At 40.8% G+C, this 20,783-nt stretch overlaps 1 protein-coding gene across 1 annotated transcript in view; it reads right to left on the reverse strand.

The window, feature by feature from the left end:
- Window positions 1-4,531: 4,531 nt before the first annotated feature.
- The window catches only part of ATP1B3 (ATPase Na+/K+ transporting subunit beta 3), a 42,390-nt gene continuing 26,138 nt past the window's right edge, over window positions 4,532-20,783 (reverse strand). Inside the window, exons 3-7 of the mRNA XM_029940144.1 lie at window positions 17,676-17,783; window positions 12,392-12,576; window positions 10,282-10,332; window positions 6,739-6,825; window positions 4,532-5,204 (exon numbers count right to left, since the gene is read on the reverse strand). Of these exons, the coding sequence (XP_029796004.1) occupies window positions 5,031-5,204; window positions 6,739-6,825; window positions 10,282-10,332; window positions 12,392-12,576; window positions 17,676-17,783 (605 nt within the window). The 3' untranslated portion in view covers window positions 4,532-5,030. The remainder of the gene's footprint in view (window positions 5,205-6,738; window positions 6,826-10,281; window positions 10,333-12,391; window positions 12,577-17,675; window positions 17,784-20,783) is intronic.

The following is a 20,783-nucleotide window of genomic DNA, read 5'->3' on the forward strand; positions in this document are numbered from 1 at the left end:
ATGGTCCCAAACTACTTTATTTTGTTTGGCAAATTCTTTCTCTTCTATTCTGAATGACAGCCTTGCTAGATAAAGTCTTCTTGACTCCATATTTTTCCCATTTGGCACGTTGAAAATATGCCACTTCCTTCTGGCCTGCCAAGTTTCTGTGGAGAGATGGGCTGCTAATGTTTGCTAATCTTTGTAGATCAGGGATTTCTTTTCCTTGGATGTTTTCAGGATTCTTTCTTTATCTCTGTATTTTGCAAATTTTACTATGATATGTCTTGGTGTTGGCCTGCTTTTGTTGATTTTGATGGGTTTTCTCTGTGCCTCCTGGATTTGGATGTCTGTTTCCTTCCCCAGATTAGGGAAGTTTTCAGCTATAATCTGCTAAAATAAACCTTCTGCTCCTGGTTCAGAGGAGCCAGCAGAGTGCAGGGTGGGGTGGGGGGGCAAGACATTGTGTAAGTGACTCAAGCTTCCACTGTAGATGGTGTGCTGCTTACTAAAGTCAGTCCCTGTTGATGGGCGGTGGTAAAAATGGTGTCAGCCGGCTCTCTGGTCCCCTAAAAGAGTTTGTGCTCTCCACTCTTCTGGAAACCCTCACAGAAGAGCAAACAGTCTCACCTTACATGTCCCAGGCATCCCTCAGATTCCTGCCTTCGCCATGTCTGTATCCAAGCCATCTGCCCTGTCAGCATAACAGTGCTCCTGTGTTTTATCTCAGGGGCACTGGCTAGGTTTCAAAACCCAAATTTAGGACCTGATCCCCTCTGAGAGAGGGTCTTGCTTTGCTGTGGCTAGTGCTGGTGTGTCTTAGGAAGGCAGTTGGCCAGAATGCGCAGAGGCTTGGAGTTTATGGTAAAGCGCAGCAAAAACCGGGGGTCCAGGTTCGCTGCCTTCAGTAGGTGCCTCTGTTCATATGCTAATGAACAGAGCAAGTCAGTGGCACCTACCACCTCCTTTGTCCCAAGAACCAGTACCACCTCTCCCAAAAGCACTCCAAGAAGGGGAATAGTCTACCCAAGTGTGACCCAGGGGATCCTCAGACCATGCTGTCTGCACCTGGGCGCCTGCCCTCCTTTTCCACAGCGCTATGCCCACCAGGCTCTACCCCAGCAATGGTGCAGACTTCTAAAACTTGACTTTTAGCTCTGCTCCTTGTAAAAAAAATTGAGATAATCAGCCCCTCTCGATGGTTTTGGGGGATTGTCTTCTGTGTGCGATGCCGTGTGTGCTGTGCTCGCTCGCTGTCTTCTCTCCATGGTCAGGGCTCCCTCCGCTCCACAGCACCGGAGATTCTTTACTCTCCCAGGTCATGTCTCTGCACCACCACCTCACACAGTGTGGCTTTTCTCCCTCTGGTTTTGCGGTTCGGCTCTGTCCTCAGATTTCTTGGATATTAAGAACGACTTACTTCTGTAGCTGTGTTTGAGGGATGAGGCAAGCATAGGGTCCCCCTACTACTCTACCATCTTAACTCCTCTCCCCTTTTCTTTTGAGGGGTGTTTAATTCTATCTTCCAGATCACTGACCCATTCTTCATCCTATAATCTACTCTTGGTTCCTTCTAGTGCACTTTTCATTTTCTTCAACTGTAATTAGCTTTTTAGTGTTTTCTTTTTGAAGTTGTGAATACATCCACTCTTCTGTCCAGTGAGCATCTTTATGACCATTACTTTGAACACGCACTCAGTCAGGTAGATTGGTTATCTCATTTTCTCCCCTGTGGTTTTGTCTTGCTTGTTCATGTGGAGCTATTCTTTTCATTTTGCTTGACTTTGTTTCTCTGAATTAGAATAGCTACTTCTCCGAAATATGAAGGACTGATCGTGTGTACTTGTCCCCTTGTGTGCGCTTTATGCCTGGCAACTTTGGCTGTTTGCCTAGAATTGTGGTGGCGTTGGCTGTTCCTGGGGTACTGCGTGATAGGGTTGCCCTTGGGATGCTGAAGCTGAAGCGGGCATAGGGTGGGGTGGTCCCATGAATCTCCGTCCATAGTGTCCTGACAGTATAGCTAAAGCTAATGTTGGCACAGGCCATGGCAGACCCAGGACTCTGGAAATCAATCTGGCAGGACAGCTCTAGCTAAAGTGAGTGCACACCAGGGTGTCCTGGTGGGGAGCTTGGAGCCATTGTGTGCCATAAGCTAGAGGCATATTTGTGAGGTGGCAGAAGCCAAAATGAGCAAGAGCGTGGAGTTCCTGGGACTTTGCACTGGGAGTGTCCTAGCAAGCTGTCTGGAGCCTAAGCGGTGAGGGTCTGGAGTGGTCAGACCGAGTCACCTTGTTGAGACAAGTGCTGGAGAGAGCACTGATCACGAGTGTTGTGATGTGCACCACACTGGGCTGCCTTGGGCTGATGGGTGCCAAGTAGTCAGGGGCTGACAGTAGGCTGATCATAGTGCCTGGCCCCTGCTCCCATCTGATATCAAGGTGGAGGGTGAATGTAGATGGTAGCAGTCACAAGTCCCTCCAACAGGTCTCCATTTGGTAGAGTTCTAGGGCTGGAATTTTTATATGCTAGTAGCCCTTTTAAATCGCAGTTTTTTCCTCTGTGCCCTCAGACAAATCAGTCATTTTAGTACTATTGCACCTCATGGCAAGTGTCGGGGTTGGAGTTTCCCTTTGTTATGGTCTTGTCCCTCTTACCATTCTCTGTGGTCTATCTTGTGCAGCTTTTCAATTAGCTGTCTTCAGGAGAAACTGCTCGGATAAGTAGGTATGGATTTGGTTATGTCCCTGGAGGGGAGCTCAGGGTCTTTTACCTTGCCATCTGAGACTTTGTCCCCCTAACCTGCTGAATTTTTAGTATTAAGGTCAGCTGACAGTTGAATTTTCTCCATCCATTAGTCAAACAAGTGGTAGATCCAATCACCAAGGATGCAAATCTGGTTGTCTTTAGTCCCTTGGTCTTTCATTATTCAAACTGTGATCTATGAATAAGCAGCAGAGCCATGATTCAAGGAATTGTTGCATATAGTCTCCTATGGAATCAGTCTGCATGTAAGAGGTCTGGTGAAGTTCTGAGGAAAATATGAAATGGAGCAGAAGTGCAGACTCAGATGGTATCCAGAGTCCCTTTCCTTCCCAAACTCTTCATCTTCATCATGCTGGCCCAGCTCCTTCCAACCCTCCCCTCCACAAAGCACCTCTCTTGGAGGGACTTTTACCAAACACCCATACCCCACCTCCTTGGATCCTAGCACGTAAGTGCCATCACTGTAATTCCATATCCCAGAGCCTTTGCTATTTCCCTCTTACTTTCGGGGCTGTGTCTTCATCTCTATATCCTCGGTCTGGCACATCATTAACTTGGCACACAGCAGGCCTGGGATAGTGCTAAACACCCCTAATTTCAGTAGACGAGAGCCAGGAAGAGTTGGGTAGGTCATCTGAGGTAAGGCAGCAATCAGGGACTGAGCCTCACTCAAACTCCTGAACCAGGTAGGCACAAATACGATTTCGTCACTTCTGTGTATATTGTTCTTATTCTCTATAAAACCCACTCCCCCATTTTGGTTATCTCCATTCTTGTTTCACGTTCTGAGAACTAGTTTGTTTTTATCTAAGCTCATTAGAACAGAACTTTGATCTAGGTGATACTCCCAAGACCCAAAAAAATATAAATCTAACTGTATACATAGTATGAATTCCACAACTGAAGACCTGGTCACACTGGACCAGCTACAGGGACACTTTAGCTGTAGCCCATGACATTGCTCTAGCACTGTAGCATTTTTGAAACTGTTTTTCCACTTGTAAGAGAGAGGGCAGAAAGGAAAATCAAAGCCCAGAAATCATTTCCTTTATTAACAGCCCCAAGAATCATTTTTCTTGAGTTGCGAAAGCAGACCTCTAAAACAAAAATCGGTTATTACTAAGATCTTAGTGGCAGAGAGGCTGCCACCAGGTCATAAAGGCCAGTTGGAGCATTGATGTTTTCACCAGATAGTGTTCCTGAACCAGCTGGGTGGTGTCCCACTCATGTTGGCTTGTACCAGCACAAAGAAGACCTCAAGACTATATCAGCTTTGGCATTAGGACAAAACTTAAAAATGGCTTCAAAAACCACAGATCATACAGGAAGCACACGTTTTCAACAGAGGAGAAAACAGCTCACGTTATCACCAGGAATCAGACCAGCACACACTGAATGAAGGAGAAAACATTTCACACTAGTCAAAGAATACTGAAATAAAGCTGGTTTGAAGGTTTGAATAAGTTCCAAGTTTTTATATTTCACAATTTATTTTTTATTAGAGTCCACAGTCTGCTAAATAAAAGCAGTAACAAGATATTTCACAAACTATTGTACAATTTAAATCATATGAATTTAACTCCATAAAAAATTAGGTGCATGTTCATAGTGGCTAACTCAAAAATGCTGTTTCATCTATGGTCTAAAATATTGATAAGAGGTTTAGTTCCAGCACTAAAAATAAACCCATCAGTATATATATATTTTACAACAGAAAGTTTGTGCTCTTAATCAAAAAGATCCACAGACTAATTCAGCATGTAAAAAATAATTGTACAAAACATCCAAGTCAACCTTTCAAATCACTTTTATTTTCTTTTTTCCTCCTCACATACAGAGCTCCTCACCCCACATTTCCTGCAGCTGTTCTAGTCACTTGATGTTGTTCAGGTACCACTTATCCGTAAAACTTGGCTGGCATCACAATAGGACAGTTAACCAGTGTTAAATCTAGAAAATATTTACATAGCACAGCACATTAAGCTTTAGACACTTGGCAATTAAACCACATAAAAATAAGACAAACCCCCCTACTACAGGGTCAGAGTCGCTGTTCGTGGTCCCTATCTGGCGACTGTACACTGGTTCAAAAGGCAGCAGAGGCAACAGGCAGTTACTTCAGAGGACACTGAACACTATGATCTGAAAGCATGTCTGATGTTCCCCCCGTGTCACGCACCACCCACCTTTCTCCAAGGTGGTCTCGTAATTCTAGAATGGCAGGTCCAGCTGATACAAAATGAAGACAGACAACACAACATTTACTCTGCGGAGATCTCCTAACTCTACTATGCACGTGCTGTGATTTTGAACACAACTCGTCCTAAAAACTTGTCACGATCATCCTTGTTTTTCAGGTTGGGTGAGCCATCAATCTTGCATTCGACTGTTACTTCTTTTACGGTACTGCTGCTAGCATTAAAGGAGACCTGGACAGCAACTAATGGCTGCCGATAACTGACCTGGCGAATAAAAGGAAAACATTAATTCAAATTCTGTAGCAACTTCATGTACATTTTTTGCCTTTTCTCAGGAGTTGGCATATAAAAATTTCTTTTAAACTGGATATCCATTTATTTTCACTTTAATTTTTATGGATAAAAGTGTTCATAAGGGCTATGCGTATTCCTGTAAGCACTGCTTTAAATATATCCCACAGGTTGTAATTAGGTAGTGTCAATCATAATCATTTTTTAGACAATCTATAATCTTGGTTTGAGTTTCCCCTTTTTACCCAAAGGACTACTGTCCTTACTATGGTTGCTGTATAATTTGATGCAAATATATTCCTAACTACATGACCGTCACTGTGGTTTCTAGCTAACATTTCTTCACTAAAAGGAACTAGGGGGCTCGTTTCAGAACTGGGGCAGAGAAAGTACCAGATGAATCTGGAATGTCTTATGGTGCCAGAAAGAATCCTGGACACATGCCTAAAGGACAGGAACCAGCCTGAAGGCCTCTCAATGGCCAAATCTGGGACAATTTTAGTATCAAAATAAATACAACAGATAATGAGTCCATGAGAATATATGGATGCAAAGAGATGGTAGAGAAGGCAAAGCTGTTAGTAAATGGAGAAAGGAAAAGATGGAATCAGAAAACATCTCGAACAACCCAGGCAACAACTGATACAGCTTAAAGCAGGAGAGAAACAGAACTGTGTAGACTCTAATACTTGCTGATTACAAAAGGAAAAAAAACTAACTGGACAGCAGAAAACCCTGACTGATACCACCTTAACCAAGTTAGTGTCCACAGTCGCCATCACCTCTGATGTGACTAATCAATACCACATCCCTCCTGATACGCGAATTCTGAACATTTCTTCTGAGGAAGTCTTGCAAAAAATGTACATTCTGCATGTAATCATGAAAAACATCAGACAAACTCAAGTGGAGGAATATCAACAAAATAGGCCCCAAAAGGCCTACGTACATTTTTGAAGAGTACAAGGGCATGTAACAGACTGAGGAACTGTTCCAGGTGACTAAAGATGTGACAGTGTGACATCCACCAGGAAAACACTTACAATAAAGGACACTACTACAACAACTAGCAAAATATGGACAAGGTCTATAGACTGAGGGCAGTACTCTATCAATGCTCATTTCCTTTGCTAACTCTGTTATGGTTATATAAGACTTTTTTTTTTAATATGACTTTTTTTTTTAAGGAAAATAAAACTTAAGCATTTAGGGCAAGAGTCACATGTTTCAGTAACTTAGTCCCAAATGGTTTAGGGAAAAAAATTTTCGGGAAATCTGGATAAAAGGTCTACAGAAAACCTTTGTACTATTCTATCCATTGTGTTTTTTTTTTCCACTTGTGTACACTCCCTAAGCAAATTCTTAAAATTTCAAGATATTTTCTCTTTAAGATTTAAGATAAATTCAAAATGTAAGACTTATGAGCATGAATTTGCAAACAAGCAACATTTTAATACAGATGTGCCCATTTCCCAAGAGTCACAAACACAAACTTCTAAGTACTTACGTGTAGTTTTTTCCCATAATATGGAAAATATTTTAAATCTATAGCTCCATTGGGAGGGTAAGTTGAAATAGCTGCTGTGTTTTGAGTCTAAAGTAGAAAACAAAAGAAACCCCTTTTTAGGTCACAAAAAATCAAAATGTATATTAAGGCAGTATCAATTATGAACAGTATGATGTTACAATGCTATCCCAACTGCATTAATTACAAAACTATCCTGACTCTTCTTACCCCAAGATCTACCCCATGAGAGTCCCTTCTAATTTCTAGCCCAGCATCCACTCGCACACTGTCTGAAGATCTTATCTGCCTTCTAACTACCAAATGCCAGTTCTCCAGCCACTGACAGCAGGAATGCACCAGTCTGTATGGGACCAATGTATTCTTGAAATGACTTAAAACACTGTGCGTCCAGACTGTCGCTGGCCTGGGAGGCGGCAGGTCCAAGGGTTTCCTGTGTTTAATAACGGTAACCACAAGGGGAAACTATGATGTAAGTGACAAAAGCTATTAGGAAAAATTTAAGGTACTCCAAGCAAAAGTCTTCTCAACAAATTTAAATACCTTAGAATTTATGAGCGCATGCAAATCAAAGTGCTGAAATGTATTGGAATTATATCCCATGCATTTAAACTAATCAATATGAAAAATACACAAATGAATCCTCCATAATCCAACTCATTCATGATAGATCTATTGTCATCTCTTCTTCACATTCCAAATTGGACTAATTTTAATGACTTTAACACACAATGAATAGATGACAATGACTAAAATCTTTGGAAATTTACTAAGCACTAATTAAAATATTAGTAAATGCTTTAATTCTAGATTTATTAAACGCACTAATTTCTATTTTGGAAAGCACACAGGAAACATTACAGTAAAACTTTCTCCTCTAAGGAGAAGTCCTACTCTGCTTCTCTACCTATCCTGAGTAGCACATCTGACAAACCAAGACAACACAAAGCAGAGTGATGCTGCCCCACAAAATGGGCAAGTTCTGATTATCCAGGTCAAAGATATGTAAAAGAACAGGAGATGACAAGGCTAAGAGAAATGGTACAAACCCTGTTCAAACAACACCCCACATTTGTACTCTATAAACAGAGATGTTCCCCAACATGTAAAAGAGGTTTTCTTTGGATTACAGTTTCTAGCCAGACACACTTAGCTTCCACTAACCTCAGTTAGGCCCAATACTGCTATGTGGGCAAAATCGATTACAAAGAGGGGAACTGAGTCAAGGGCACCCACGTGTGACTCTTAATGGTTCTCTTGGTTTGTGCCAAAAACATAACATTGGCAGGCTTTTACTTAAACTTGCACTTGATAGCTTCTGTAAAACCAAACATTTGGAAATTATAAAATACTGAAATGCATATCTGAATAATGAGATACTTTAGGGTGAAGCCTCCATGTCAGTTTTATAAGTATATGAATGACGACATCATATTGGAAACTAAGCGCAGCTAGTCCGAGAGTCTACTAACAGTCAGAGTTCCACTGAAAACAAAGTTTTAAGATCAACATCTTTTCTTTTATATAGTTCCCACCCTTAAAAGACTTGAACACAAATTGGAAAGGGGTAGGATTTAGAAAAGTCACCTCTTCTTCTGAATTTTTCTATACTAAATGAATAGGATTCATTTTTATAGAAAATTAAGATGTTAAAAAATGATAGGAATATTCCATCTTTTAAACACCTAAGAGCGTACTGTCCTCAATATTTCAGTATTTTCTGGACTCTTGTAATCTTGTACTCTTTTAATTGCTTTTATATAAGACATGTATTACATAAAAATGTCAACTAAAGAATATAAGACAAATTTAATGGGAAACAAATTTAATGGGAAACAACTATGATGAGCTGCAGCAAATGCGGCCATCTGCTCCAAGAACCACGCCTCTAAAATGTATGCACGCCATCTTACTCCTTTGTGACGAGCTTTTACAAACTTTGTAAAAACAAAAATATCCCACAAATAAATTAACAAACCCCCCATCTAGTTTACACCTAACCCTTCAAAGCAAAAGGGAGAGCAAACTGAAATCTGAGTCATTAGACCAGGATTTTTCATTGCTATTTCCCAGCAACTATCCTAGAAGTAAAGGATACACAATAGGAACCCTCAGAACAGCTCTGTGAAGTTGTTTATACCGCCCAAAGGTTTAATTTCCTAAATTGAAATCTTAGGAAAAGCCTTCGGCCTGCCTTTTATAGTAATGTGCGCTCCCTAGAGGCCCTGCTCCAAGCTGATCCAGGTGGTCCTCTCATTGAAATGCAAAAGCTCCCGCATCCACATACACGCTCCTGCTCCGCTCCTTCCTACGTAGTCACCAGCATGTGCCTGGAGCCTAGCACCTGAGCCTCAGAAACTTTCTAGTGGGAAGGCTTGCAAGCAAGGCCCTAATAGTTCCTTTTTCTAAATGTGTCTCCTAGCCATGTTTCCTTTTCCTCTTAAGAGATACTAGCATACGCTTACTAGATTTTCATAAGGATTTATCAAGAAAAGCTCAGCTTAGAATGCAGCACCTGACTCTAAGCAGCAAGCTGGCTGAGCTGTGGTCTACAGAGGTAAAGGGAAGTCCCAGTGCCTCACACACCTATACTTCAACCCAGAGGAGAAACCACAAACTTCCTTTTTTATTCTACTCTAAAGGAGCTATTCTCAAAGCAGGAGCCCCAAACCATAGGCATCACCATCCCCTGGAAATTTGAGTTAGAAATGCAAAGTTTGGGCCTCACCCCAGAACTACTGAGTCAGAAACTTTGGGAATAGGACCCAACAAGCCCTCCAAATGATTCTGATACACGAATGAATTTGAGAACCACTGAGCAAGAGATTTCTGCCCAAATAAGAAATCCGCATTTCCAGCAAAAAGGAATATAATTTTCTTCACAAACAACTTGAGAAGCGATTTCAATGTAATATTTCAAGTAAAATACCCTTGACAGAGATTTAAGAGTTGGAATGCTAGTATTCTGCACAATAGTAAAATTAAATGTAGAATTTAACATTTTCTCCTCAGAACTCTTACCCATCATTTTATATATTTGTCTTAGTTGCACTTGCAGCATGGAGAGAAAACAAAAGAAGTTATGAGATGAAAACTTCGCAGCACTCTGGAAAAAAATAAAGTAGGGACTGGAGCGACAAATACTGCCTCCACCTTAGGGAAAATGTTTCATGAAATCTCAGATGCCGCTGATGTACACCAATTTATGTGCTATTACCAAAAAAATCTTATGATACAATATTGAGACCCTATCAACTATAAGGCCAACCCCCGTTTCAGTGTTAAAGTGAATCTCAGAATCGGTAAAATGATATGTGCAAAGGCAATGTTTGTGAAATCAACACATGGAAAACATGTCTTTGGGAATTATCATTAGCAAGTAGAGAAGGGCTCTACACCCCAAGTTTGGTGGAATTTTATTTCTCTAAGATTGGCCTTAGGACTTTTCAAAAAGTGACAAGAAAAACAGTAAGACCCACAGACTTTTAAAATATTAAGATATACTAAAGTTTTTTGAATACTAACCTTTGAAATACATTCTATCCTTGGGTTTCCTTGAGGCTTTAGCCCAATTATCTAAGGAAAAGAAAAATTGATTAATTGAAACATCACAAATGTGTGGAAAGAGCCTCCTGTGTTGTTGCTGGAGACCCAGAGCTGGAAAGGTTGAGATGCATATCAACTCTATGTATTAAAATTCTATTATATCTGCCTTTTAATTTTATTTTAGAGGATTAGAATTGACTTTTTAATATAATAATGTTACCAATCTGCTCTTATTACCGTACTAGGGAAATGTAGAAAATAAAATAGTTACTGAAGAACTGACTAAAACATAGTACTGCACTTTGCTACCTTTCAAATGAGAAGCAAATAGTAAGAATTGCAGAAGAATAAAACTGTTTTTCACAAAAATGTATTGGTCAAACCTTTAACATGTTTTCCCATAAAGCCTCCAGGTAATCCCTTAACCATATTTCACATCTATTCTACAAAAATGCATACATGGGGGAGAATCCCATTTTAAGACACAGTACCATTCAGTTCTATGTAATAAAGCTACTTTCATGTAAGTAGCTGCTATAACTAATTCTCAATGGCAATAGATATATCCATCTATTTTGTGGGAGGACCTTTTATGTTTTGAATTTATTTTCACTTTACATGCAAATGCCTGTAAAATGTAAGTATTCCTCCCAAGAGGTAAGTACTATAGAACCGAAATAATATCACCAGCAGTAACTATCCTTGCCTACGTGAGGACTTTGGAACACACTCTACTGGATTAAATCCTCTGCTACTCTCAGTGTGCACAGCTCATGAATGACCCGGACTTGAGCTCGATGTTGTCATTTTGTCATGCCCTGTTAAGCCATGTCCCATCAGCCAAGTATAATCTCAGACACTCATTCAAAAAGAACATGCTGGAGGAAAAGGAAATGGAACTTCTCTTGGCTTATATTGGGAGATTTTCCAGGAATCCAGACATTATGAAGGTATTACCTCCTGGACGGCTGGGATTATAAAAGGCATTCCTGTTAAGGTAAATACACTTACTTCATCTTATAAGCTAGACTATCAAGTTTCCTATTACTCTTGGCTTATTTGGTTAACCTTAATTTAATGAAGTCTTGCTGAAACATCCCACTATGTGTCAGGTGATGTTTCAGAATCATCTCTGGAGTGTGATGGGATACTCAGGAACTTGTCATTGTCCGTGTGGGGAAAGGAGGAGAGACTGGAGTGCCAGGTGTCAGTCTGGGTGCCTCAGGGGCTAGCTGGCTCTTTGTACAGGGAATGTCCTTCTTACTTAGCAGGGCCAAGATACTGCCAACACATGGTAGCAATCTGCTTATCAAGAGGAACTGTAGTGATTTGTAAACTCATGATCCTGAGAGATCTACACCTGTTTTTAAGAAACTGCCTCCTCTTGGAGTAAATGATTAGGAATAACCTTATTCTTCAAGGGAGACCTTGCAGGTCTCAATCGGATAACTGTCAGAACACAGCTCTGCAGCACAGTGTTTATGGAGCAGCAGGCACGGGGGTTAGTAAGAGCATCTTACTTTGCACTTTGACCCCCAGTCATCCTTAGAGAAGCTCACGAGTTTCTTACTTTGCTAATAGCTATATAATTCAGGAATGGCTTCTGGACAAAGCAAGATGCTACTACTCTGGTTACAACTTGAACACCCCTCCAAGTTCATTATTTTGCTTGTAGCTCTACTTTTTAATTATATGTGCATATACTATAAAACTATGCTTTGCTACTAAATATTCAAACTAAAACCTAATATATTCTCAAAGGAATTTTAAATTTCAACAGGACTCAGATGAGCACGGCACATAAATATTAATAAAACTGTTTTGTGTGTGACAACCAGAATACCTCCACCTTGAAGCATTAATCTATGCCAAAATGCACATAACTAAAAAGAGAAAAGCTGAGGTGGTTTTATTTCCCTAATTCATGATTAAGTTAATGAATCCATCTTGGTTTTTGCTGTATTAACTTTCCAAAGGTCAATATCACTGCTAACCTTTTATGCAAGTTACCCCTAAATGAGAAAAAAGTTTCAAATTTCTTAATAGAGCATCGTAGGAAAAAAGCAGCAGAAGCAAAGTAGGTACATACTCTGTTCATTTTCACAAGAATACAAGGATTTCCTTTGGAGTAGCCAAACTCTGGATCATCCACACCACTGCAGGCTTCAAGTAAGGCAACAGGAAACTGACATGCCTTATAACTTGGACCCGTCTGTACAAAAAGTTGTCCATCAGAACAGGCTGTGAGATTCTTCTGTTCCTCTACATCATACGCTAAAAAGAAAACATGCGTGTATAGATCAGCTAGAAATAGATCTTAAATACAACCAGGAACCCATCATCCTCTGGAAAAAAGAGCATTCTAATTACCAAATTATTCTAGGTAAAGAATGTTGACAGCTCAGTTGTTTACTGCATTACAGACCATGGTCTTCTGTTACCATTAGGTGGCGCCAGCCACAACTAGAGCATTATCTGAATGCTTCCTATGCTCATGGCCCCAAAAGATAGTGGTGACAACACACAAACTTGTCCCATTACTGTTGTACACCTGAAACTAATATACCACTATGGGCCCACTATACTCCAGTAACAAAAGATACAGAGGTGAGAACATAGGAATACAATATAACAGGGAAAGCACATTAAGTATAACAATTTTAACTGAAGGACCTACAGACCCAGAGTGCTACGGCGCTCTGCACAGTGTTCTCCTGGGTGGGGAGGACAACAAAGCCGAGCATCAAGGGTACCTGTGAGTTAATGTTTTAACTTAGAAGTAACATCTTAGATAAATTCAAGTGATAAAGGAGTAAAAATGGTTACAATCAGATATTTAACTGACTGAGCCACCCCAGGTGCCCCCCAGTAAAGTGATATTTTAAAGACTGAAACTAAATTTCAGAACCCCAAGGAAATACATAAGAACAAAATTAAAACCCAGCCTTGCAGAGGCGAAAAGGGCAATACAAAGTAACTAAAATTCTACATGCAGCTAAACTACCACCTATAAATGCAGAATTAGGTCATTTTCAGAAATGAAAGCACGCAAAATTTACATTTCATGTATCTTTTCTTATGAAGTTACTTGAGAATAAATATTCTCCACGAAAACTAGGGAGTAAAGAAAAAGAAGGTAGGAGCCAAAAGAAGGTGGATCCAACTAAAGTGACTGAAAAAAAAATCCCCAAATGACAGCTGGATAGTAAAGTTCTAAATGGTTACTAGTACAGACTATGGCAGGAAGGGAAAGGCTCTAAAGAGTTTGGGGTGGGGCGGGGGGAAGGACTCAAGAGGATACTTCAAATAACAGTGTGCAAATAAGGGAGTCAGAAGACTGTCTATAGATGACAGAATAAGACAAGATTAAGCATAAAAAGGCAACCAAGAGCGAAACTAAAAATAATAATTACTAAAGTGGGTTATGTGTGTGTGGGGGGGTGCAGGTCTGAGGCCTATGAGGTAAATGCTCATCTGTCATGGCAGGAAGTAAAGACAATATATAAAAGTGATAAATCACGATCCAAAAGGAAAGTATAATATTTAGAGATACAGGAAAAAACCATTAACAGAAATTTCAAAAGCATGAAGTTCTTTCCCGTTGAACATGTATCCAGAATCAAACTACTCCCAGCCTCCATTGCTTCCTCTCTTGCCAAGCCACCACTCTACTCATCTGGTTAGTGTAACGGCCTCCTCACCTAGCCTCCCTCTACCCCTTGACCCAACAGTCTCAAGAAAAGCAGCTTGAGTGGTCCTTTAAAAGTTTGACTGAGATTATTCCCTGCTTAAAAACCTCCAACTTGAGTCACTGTAAAATCCAAAGAACTTAGCAATGGCCTCTAAGGACCCACACAACCTGTCCTTTACTTCCCTGACCTCCTCAAACTCTCCCTGGCTTATCTCATCCAGCCTGTCTAGCTTTCTTGATAAACCCTGAATGCGCTGGACATTGTAAATAAGCTTCAGGTCAATTCCCTCACCTTTAGATCCTTCCTTAAGGGCCCCTTTGCATGAGGCCTTCCGGGACTGTTCAAAACTGCAACACATCGCTGCCTCACATTCGTCCCCAGCACGCATCACCTTCCTGTGCACCACTGGACTACAAGCTCCATGAACACACACTTCTTCCTGTGTTCACTGATGAAACTTAGAAGAGTGCTTGGCACAAAGACGGCCTTCAAAAAATATTTAAGAAATTAATAGGACTGCAGCTAGAAAGGAGTAGGGCAGGAAATTTTCATTATAGACCTTTCTTTACTTTTTGATTTTTAAACCATGGGTTATACTCTTACAAAAACATCCTTAAAAAAAAACTATCAAGGGAAAGAGATTTAGAAAGACAGTCAAGTGGATGATGTAGGATTGAGGTTTTTGATTTAAAAGAATGTTGAAGAATTCTGCATGCTGACAAAAAGGATCCAATAAGTAGAGGCTAAATATACAGGAGAAGGAGAGCAAATAATACTTCCAAGACCCCGGGAAAGGAGGAGATCCAAAGCAGGACTGGTACAGGTGGCCTATGTAAGGAAGGGCCTCAGAGCAGTAGAAATATCACAGACAAAACAGCTATTAACTGTAGATCGGCTTTACTGGTAATGGGGAAACTGCAGGAGTTCCCGCCTGAGTCCTTCCAGGAGACAGGAAAGCAGGTTATATGAAGTGAGTTCTATAAAGAGGAAAAAGTAACAGGTTAGAGGTCTGAGTAGAGGTTGGAAATAATCCTCTCAGAATTATCCAGAGAAATTCAGTAGGATTTCCAGGAAAGAGAGCAGGTCTATTTGAGGGAGGTGGTCAAGTATCACAGTGCTAAACAGTCCAAGGAAAGTCTTCAGCAGCCTGCTCAGGGGGCAGCCTCAAAGGAAGGGCTTCATTCAGGAATTACATGGTTTCATCTAGGAGAACTATGTGGCTTCATCCATGTGCATTCTATGACAAATAGACTGACAAGCAAAGGATTTTAGAGTACTGGCAAAACTAAAAGTGAAATGAAAAACCATGGACTTAAGCTTGGTAAAAAGGCAAGTTAGGGAGAAGAGGCTGGGACAAAATAAAAGGGTCGGTGAAGTGGAAGTCCCAGTGAGGCAAAATCGTGAGGGAAAGTTAAACAGCCAAACTAGACGGCTGTCAGGAAAGCCTCAGTGATTTTGGCAATGGGGTCCTATGTGTTCTAAGGAATGCATACAGATCTGTGTGCCTGAGGAAGAGGTGAGGTAATCACAAACCAACAGGCCAGGGCATGTGGTGATTACTGATGTGAATGGTAACACCACAGAGGTAGGCTAAATAAAACAGGAAGAAAACTGGGCTAGGACCACTATTAGAAAGCATTACAGACTGGCAACTCCAAAACCCACAGCAGATATGTATTTGGGTGGGTTTTTTGTTTTTATTTGTTTTTAATGAGAGAGAGAGAGAACATGAGTGGGGGAGAGAGGCAGAAGAAAGGAGAGAACCTTAGTAGGCTTCATACTCAGTGTGGAGCCTGCCGCGGGCCTCAATCCACAACTCTGGGATCATGACCGGATCCAAAATAATTTGGATGCTCAACCAACTGAGCCACTCGTTTTTTTTTTTTGTTTTTTTTTTTAATAAACATCATTCCTTGTCCCCTCCACAAATACTACATTGGATTCTCAAGATCCAAATACTTAGAGCCATTATTTTATATAATTCAGTTTAATAGTCAAATGCTTTTTTTAATGCAGATATAAATGTCAGGTCACTTCTGTGTCTCCCTCTCTTTACTCCTGTCCTGCTCATGCTGTCTCTCTCTCTCTCTCTCTCTGTCTCAAAAACAAACATTAAAAAAATGATGGAGAGGTAGGCAAAATGGTGGAGAAGTAGGGAACACTGTCACCTCCGCATGCCTGCAAACATCAAACTGAGAGGAATTAAAAGCCACAACTTTCTGATCTCCAGGAGCGGAGGTTCACGCACTGACCCCTTATTGATATCAGCCCCACAGATGCCTGAGTGAGTGAGTGAAAACTGGGAACAGAGACTCTGAGGGAGGGAGCGCCAGCTCAAAGCGCAGCTGGGAAAGAGAGTGTTCAGAGACACAGCCCCAGGCCACACAGAGTGCGGGTCCAGAGGCTGCACAGCCATCACGCAGGGCCGCAAACACACAGGACGGCCATGCAGGTTGGCACAGAATTTTGAGAGCTGCATGTGAGCCAGCCTCCAGGGAGGTACGGAGCCGAGAGGAAGAGGAGAGACTGAAAGGAGACCTTAGCCCGTGGCGCGACAGAGAGACAGACTTCCCATTCGCAGCCGCTGTGCCCAGGGAGAGGAATCTGACCCTCTCAGCGGGCTCGCGATCCGGTGGGCCAGGCAGTCTGCAGACCTCAGGTGGAGCCAGGAAGTGCTAGCTCTCCAATCCCCCTGCACAGTCCCGACCAGAAAGCCGCCTGGCTTCCAGAGGTTATTTTAACGGTGGTGGAAACTTGGAAAGTGGGTGGACTAGGATTTGAGGGCATAGCAGACCTTGGATGACCGAAACAATTTGACCTGCCCATGGCACGGGGAGGTTGGACTTGAGAGAGTGGCTGGCAATGCGCCGTCTGGGAGGGACTTGAGGCGCCACCATTCTTCCCCCTGCATCTACTAAGGCGGGGCCTCAGAGACCAGGCCCAGAGACCCAACATTCTTACATCAAACCACACCCATCTGCACTGGAGAGCTGGATTCTTCTCTTCGTGCTATTTTTTAATTTTTTCCCCAATTTTTTCTATCCTAATTATTTTCAATTTTTAAGCTTCTATAATTTTTTCCCTTGTTTTCTCCTTTCTATTTTCCCATTTCATCCTTCTCTCCCTTTTCTACCTGGAGTCTGGGAAAGACCAACATTTAACATTGCTGTGATTAGATCAACCCTTACCATCCAGATATTTTTTGCTTATCTCATTCTTATCTTTATCCTCCACAGGTATAGGCTCTCAGACTGTCCTTTATCTCTGGCTGTCTTTCAACCCCCGGTTTTTTTTTTCTTTCCCCTTTCCTGTCCTCTTCTTTCTACTCCCTTTTTTTCCTTTCCCATTTGGTTTGCTTGTTTACTGGATCTGTCAGTGTGCTTGTGTTCCCTGTGTGTTTGTCTGTTTTCCTTTTCAGGGCTGCCTCAAAAATGTCAAGTCTATTATAGAAAAGTCAATTCAACTGCCCACTGGGCTTAGACCCCTATGTCTTTCCATAAGTCAGAATATTCTCATAACTAATTATAAAACGTACTTGGAAGTCCTCTCAGTTGACTGTGTTCAACAGGAGGGGAAAAAAAGGTAAAATAGACTAAGAAAGGTTTCTAAAAGTAATCATTATTTGGTACAAGTTCCTCTAATAACTAAAATCTTTTACTTCATCTCAGAAAATATACTTACGTTTTAGAAAGTTCCTAAGGTCTTCAGTGTACCTTTGATAGGACTCTGGATCAGAGGCACTGAATGAATATTCCAATGCAGTTGCTGGTTTTGGAAAAACCATAAGTCCTATACAGAGATAAAAGAAAAAGGTGGGAGATTAACTGCAGCAAATTCCCTTTTTGTTTATTTTTATACCTAAGAGGCAGATCTCAGTAAATTATATGGAAAATTGTGTTCACCTGTATGCTGAAATTATCAAGAACTTCTCAGTTCTGATTATGAAGGTACAGACATCTAAAATGAAAGAACTGGAAATCTTCAAAATCATTTCAGACATTACCAATTAAAAATCTCCCCTAAATCTGATCATCTACAGTTAAATTATAATTGCTCTGTTTCTGATTTTAAAAGATACAAATTTTACTTAGACTTCCTACATTCATTTTCCTGTCAAATATTTTTAGGTTTTGTCGATTTGCTAGTAAGAGAAAAGTTTTAGCAAATCAAAGTCTCAGCACTTATGTCATTAAAATTACAACTGTATGGAAACATACATAAAACTTTTTCAGTGGAAGAGGCCTATACAATTTTAACTCTATGGTTAAATATTCTTCCTTCAATAATAAACACTTCTCTGTAATTCAAATGTGATTTTCACATATGCAATTTGGAATATAGCCAAAATTTCATATCAGAAGTCAACACCCATGTACACAGAACATATTGGATGAGTTTATGAAACTTAACAGACTTCCAACTTTAATTTAAGCTTTCTTTGTTTAAAAAGCGTTAGATCAATTCAGCCTTGCACCCACGCTCAAAAACAATCCTAAAATTTTCACTAGCCTCTAAATATTTCCCATATCAAAGTTATTAGAGATGCTATGCCTTGCACTGAATCTGAAAATATACAAGTAACAAAAGTTGTTTGAATTTCCATTAAGACTGCTGCTCACAGATATTTTTTTGTTGTTGTTCATTTTCATTCCAGTATGGTTAACATACAGTGTGGTACATTTTATTTTTGTTGTTTTTAAATAGGATTACATTTTAGATCAGATTCAGTTTCTTTTAAACCCTTGCCTGTGTTGGTTTGCAGGGATCTTGAGTTAAACTAGATGCGGTGCTACCCAAATAAGATGAAACAGTGTTCCTAAATGGCAGAGCGAATCTTACTCTATATTCAACACAAAACACCTCCCAATTAAACTCCCCATTCACTGGGGCGCCTGGGTGGCTCAGTTGGTTAAGCCTCAGACTTTGGCTCAGGTCAGATCTCATGTTCGTGGGTTGGAGCCCCGTGTCGGGCTCTGTGCTGACAGCTAGCTCAGAGCCTGGAGCCTGCTTCCAGTTCTGTGTCTCCTTCTCTCTCCCCCTCTCATGCTCTGTCTCTCTTTGTATCAAAAATAAATAAAACATTTAAAAAATTTAAAAATTTTTTTTAACTCCCCATTCACTTACAGCAGCAAACCAGAGATCACTTGGATTTAGATAATCCCCTATGCCTGATTTTCTATCCACCGCAAAATCTCTATAAAATCTACAATAATTTTATGACTTCTTATAAAAGTATTTAATGAAGGAATAATATATCTTAGAGGCCAATACATTAAATGACCATATGTATATGTCTGAAATGGTTTGCTTTTATTTTTTAAGATTTTACAGCAAGATGTAATATCTTGCAATTAAAAAATTAAGAGAATCAAGACAGCTTGCATATAACTATTAACACCTAACTTTAAGAAAACCCCAACATAACTGAAGAAATTTTACTTTCATTTTTTAAGTATTTTATATATATATACACACACATATTTTAAAGTTTATTTTGAAAGAGAGAAGAGTACAAGTGAGAAAGGGGCAGAGAGAGGGGGAGAAAGAGAATCCCAGGCAGGCTCCACACTGTCAGTGCAGAGCCTGATGTGGAGCTCAGACTCTCAAACTGTGAGATCATGACCTGAGGCAAAATCAAGAGTGGGACACTTAACCTTCTGAGCCGCCCAGGTGTCCCTAAAGAAAAACATGAACTGTGTTTTATACAAAAAATTACATTCCTTTACATGACTAATAGTTTTGAGAGAGAGAAAGAGAGAGAAAACACATACGTGCACACATGAGCAGGGAAGAGGGGCAGAGGGAGAGAAAGAATCCTGGGATTCTGGGATCATGACCTAAGCTGAAATCAAGAGCCTGGATGCTCCACCAGGCACCCCTGCATGACTGATTTCTAAAGGAATTTTTAATTTTTAAAGTTTATTTTGATAGGGAGAGAGAGAATCCCAAGCTGGCCCTGTGCTGTCAGCACAGAGCCCAGTGCTGGGGCACTTGATCCATGGGATCGTAATCTGAGCCAAAATCAAGAGTCAGACACTTAACTGGCTGAGCCACCCAGGCTCCCCTAAGGAATTTTCTAATGATTCAATTTGCAAAAACTTTGTATTAACACCTGAAAGTCTAAAACTGAATTTTTAAAAATTTTAATGTTTTATTTATTTTTGATACAGAGAGAGAGCATGAAGAAGGGCAGGGGCAGAGAGAGAAGGAGACATAGAACCGGAAGCAGGCTCCAGGCTCTGAGCTAGCTGTCAGCACAGAGCCTGACGCGGAGCTAGAACCCACGAAGGTGAGATCTGACCTGAGCCGAAGCCAGAGGCTTAACCGACTGAGCCACCCAGGCACCCCTAAAACTGAATTTTTAAGATTTAATTTTTTAAACGCTCTCTCCAGCAATTTTTTTTAAATTTAAATGTCTGTTTATTTTTGAAGGAGAGAGAGAGAGAGAGAGAGACAGAGCAAAGCCAGGGAGAGGCAGAGAGAGAGGGAGACACAGAATCCAAAGCAGGCTCCAGGCTGTGAGCTGTCAACACAGAGCCTGATGTGAGGTTTGACCTCATGAACTGTGAGATAATGACCTGAGCTGAAGTCGGACGCTCAGCTGACTGAGCCACCCAGGTGCCCCAAGACTTAATTTTTTTTAAGTAATCTCTATGCCCAATGTGGGGCTTGAACTTACAACCCCAAGATGAAGAGTCACATACTCTACCAACTGAGCCAGCTAAGTGCCTCTAAAACTGAATTTCTGATACCTGTCACTTCTTAGACCTTGCCTAACAATGCTCCTAG

The sequence above is a fragment of the Suricata suricatta genome, chromosome 5 (genome assembly GCF_006229205.1).
Source record: "Suricata suricatta isolate VVHF042 chromosome 5, meerkat_22Aug2017_6uvM2_HiC, whole genome shotgun sequence".
Taxonomy (NCBI): Eukaryota; Metazoa; Chordata; class Mammalia; order Carnivora; family Herpestidae; genus Suricata; species Suricata suricatta.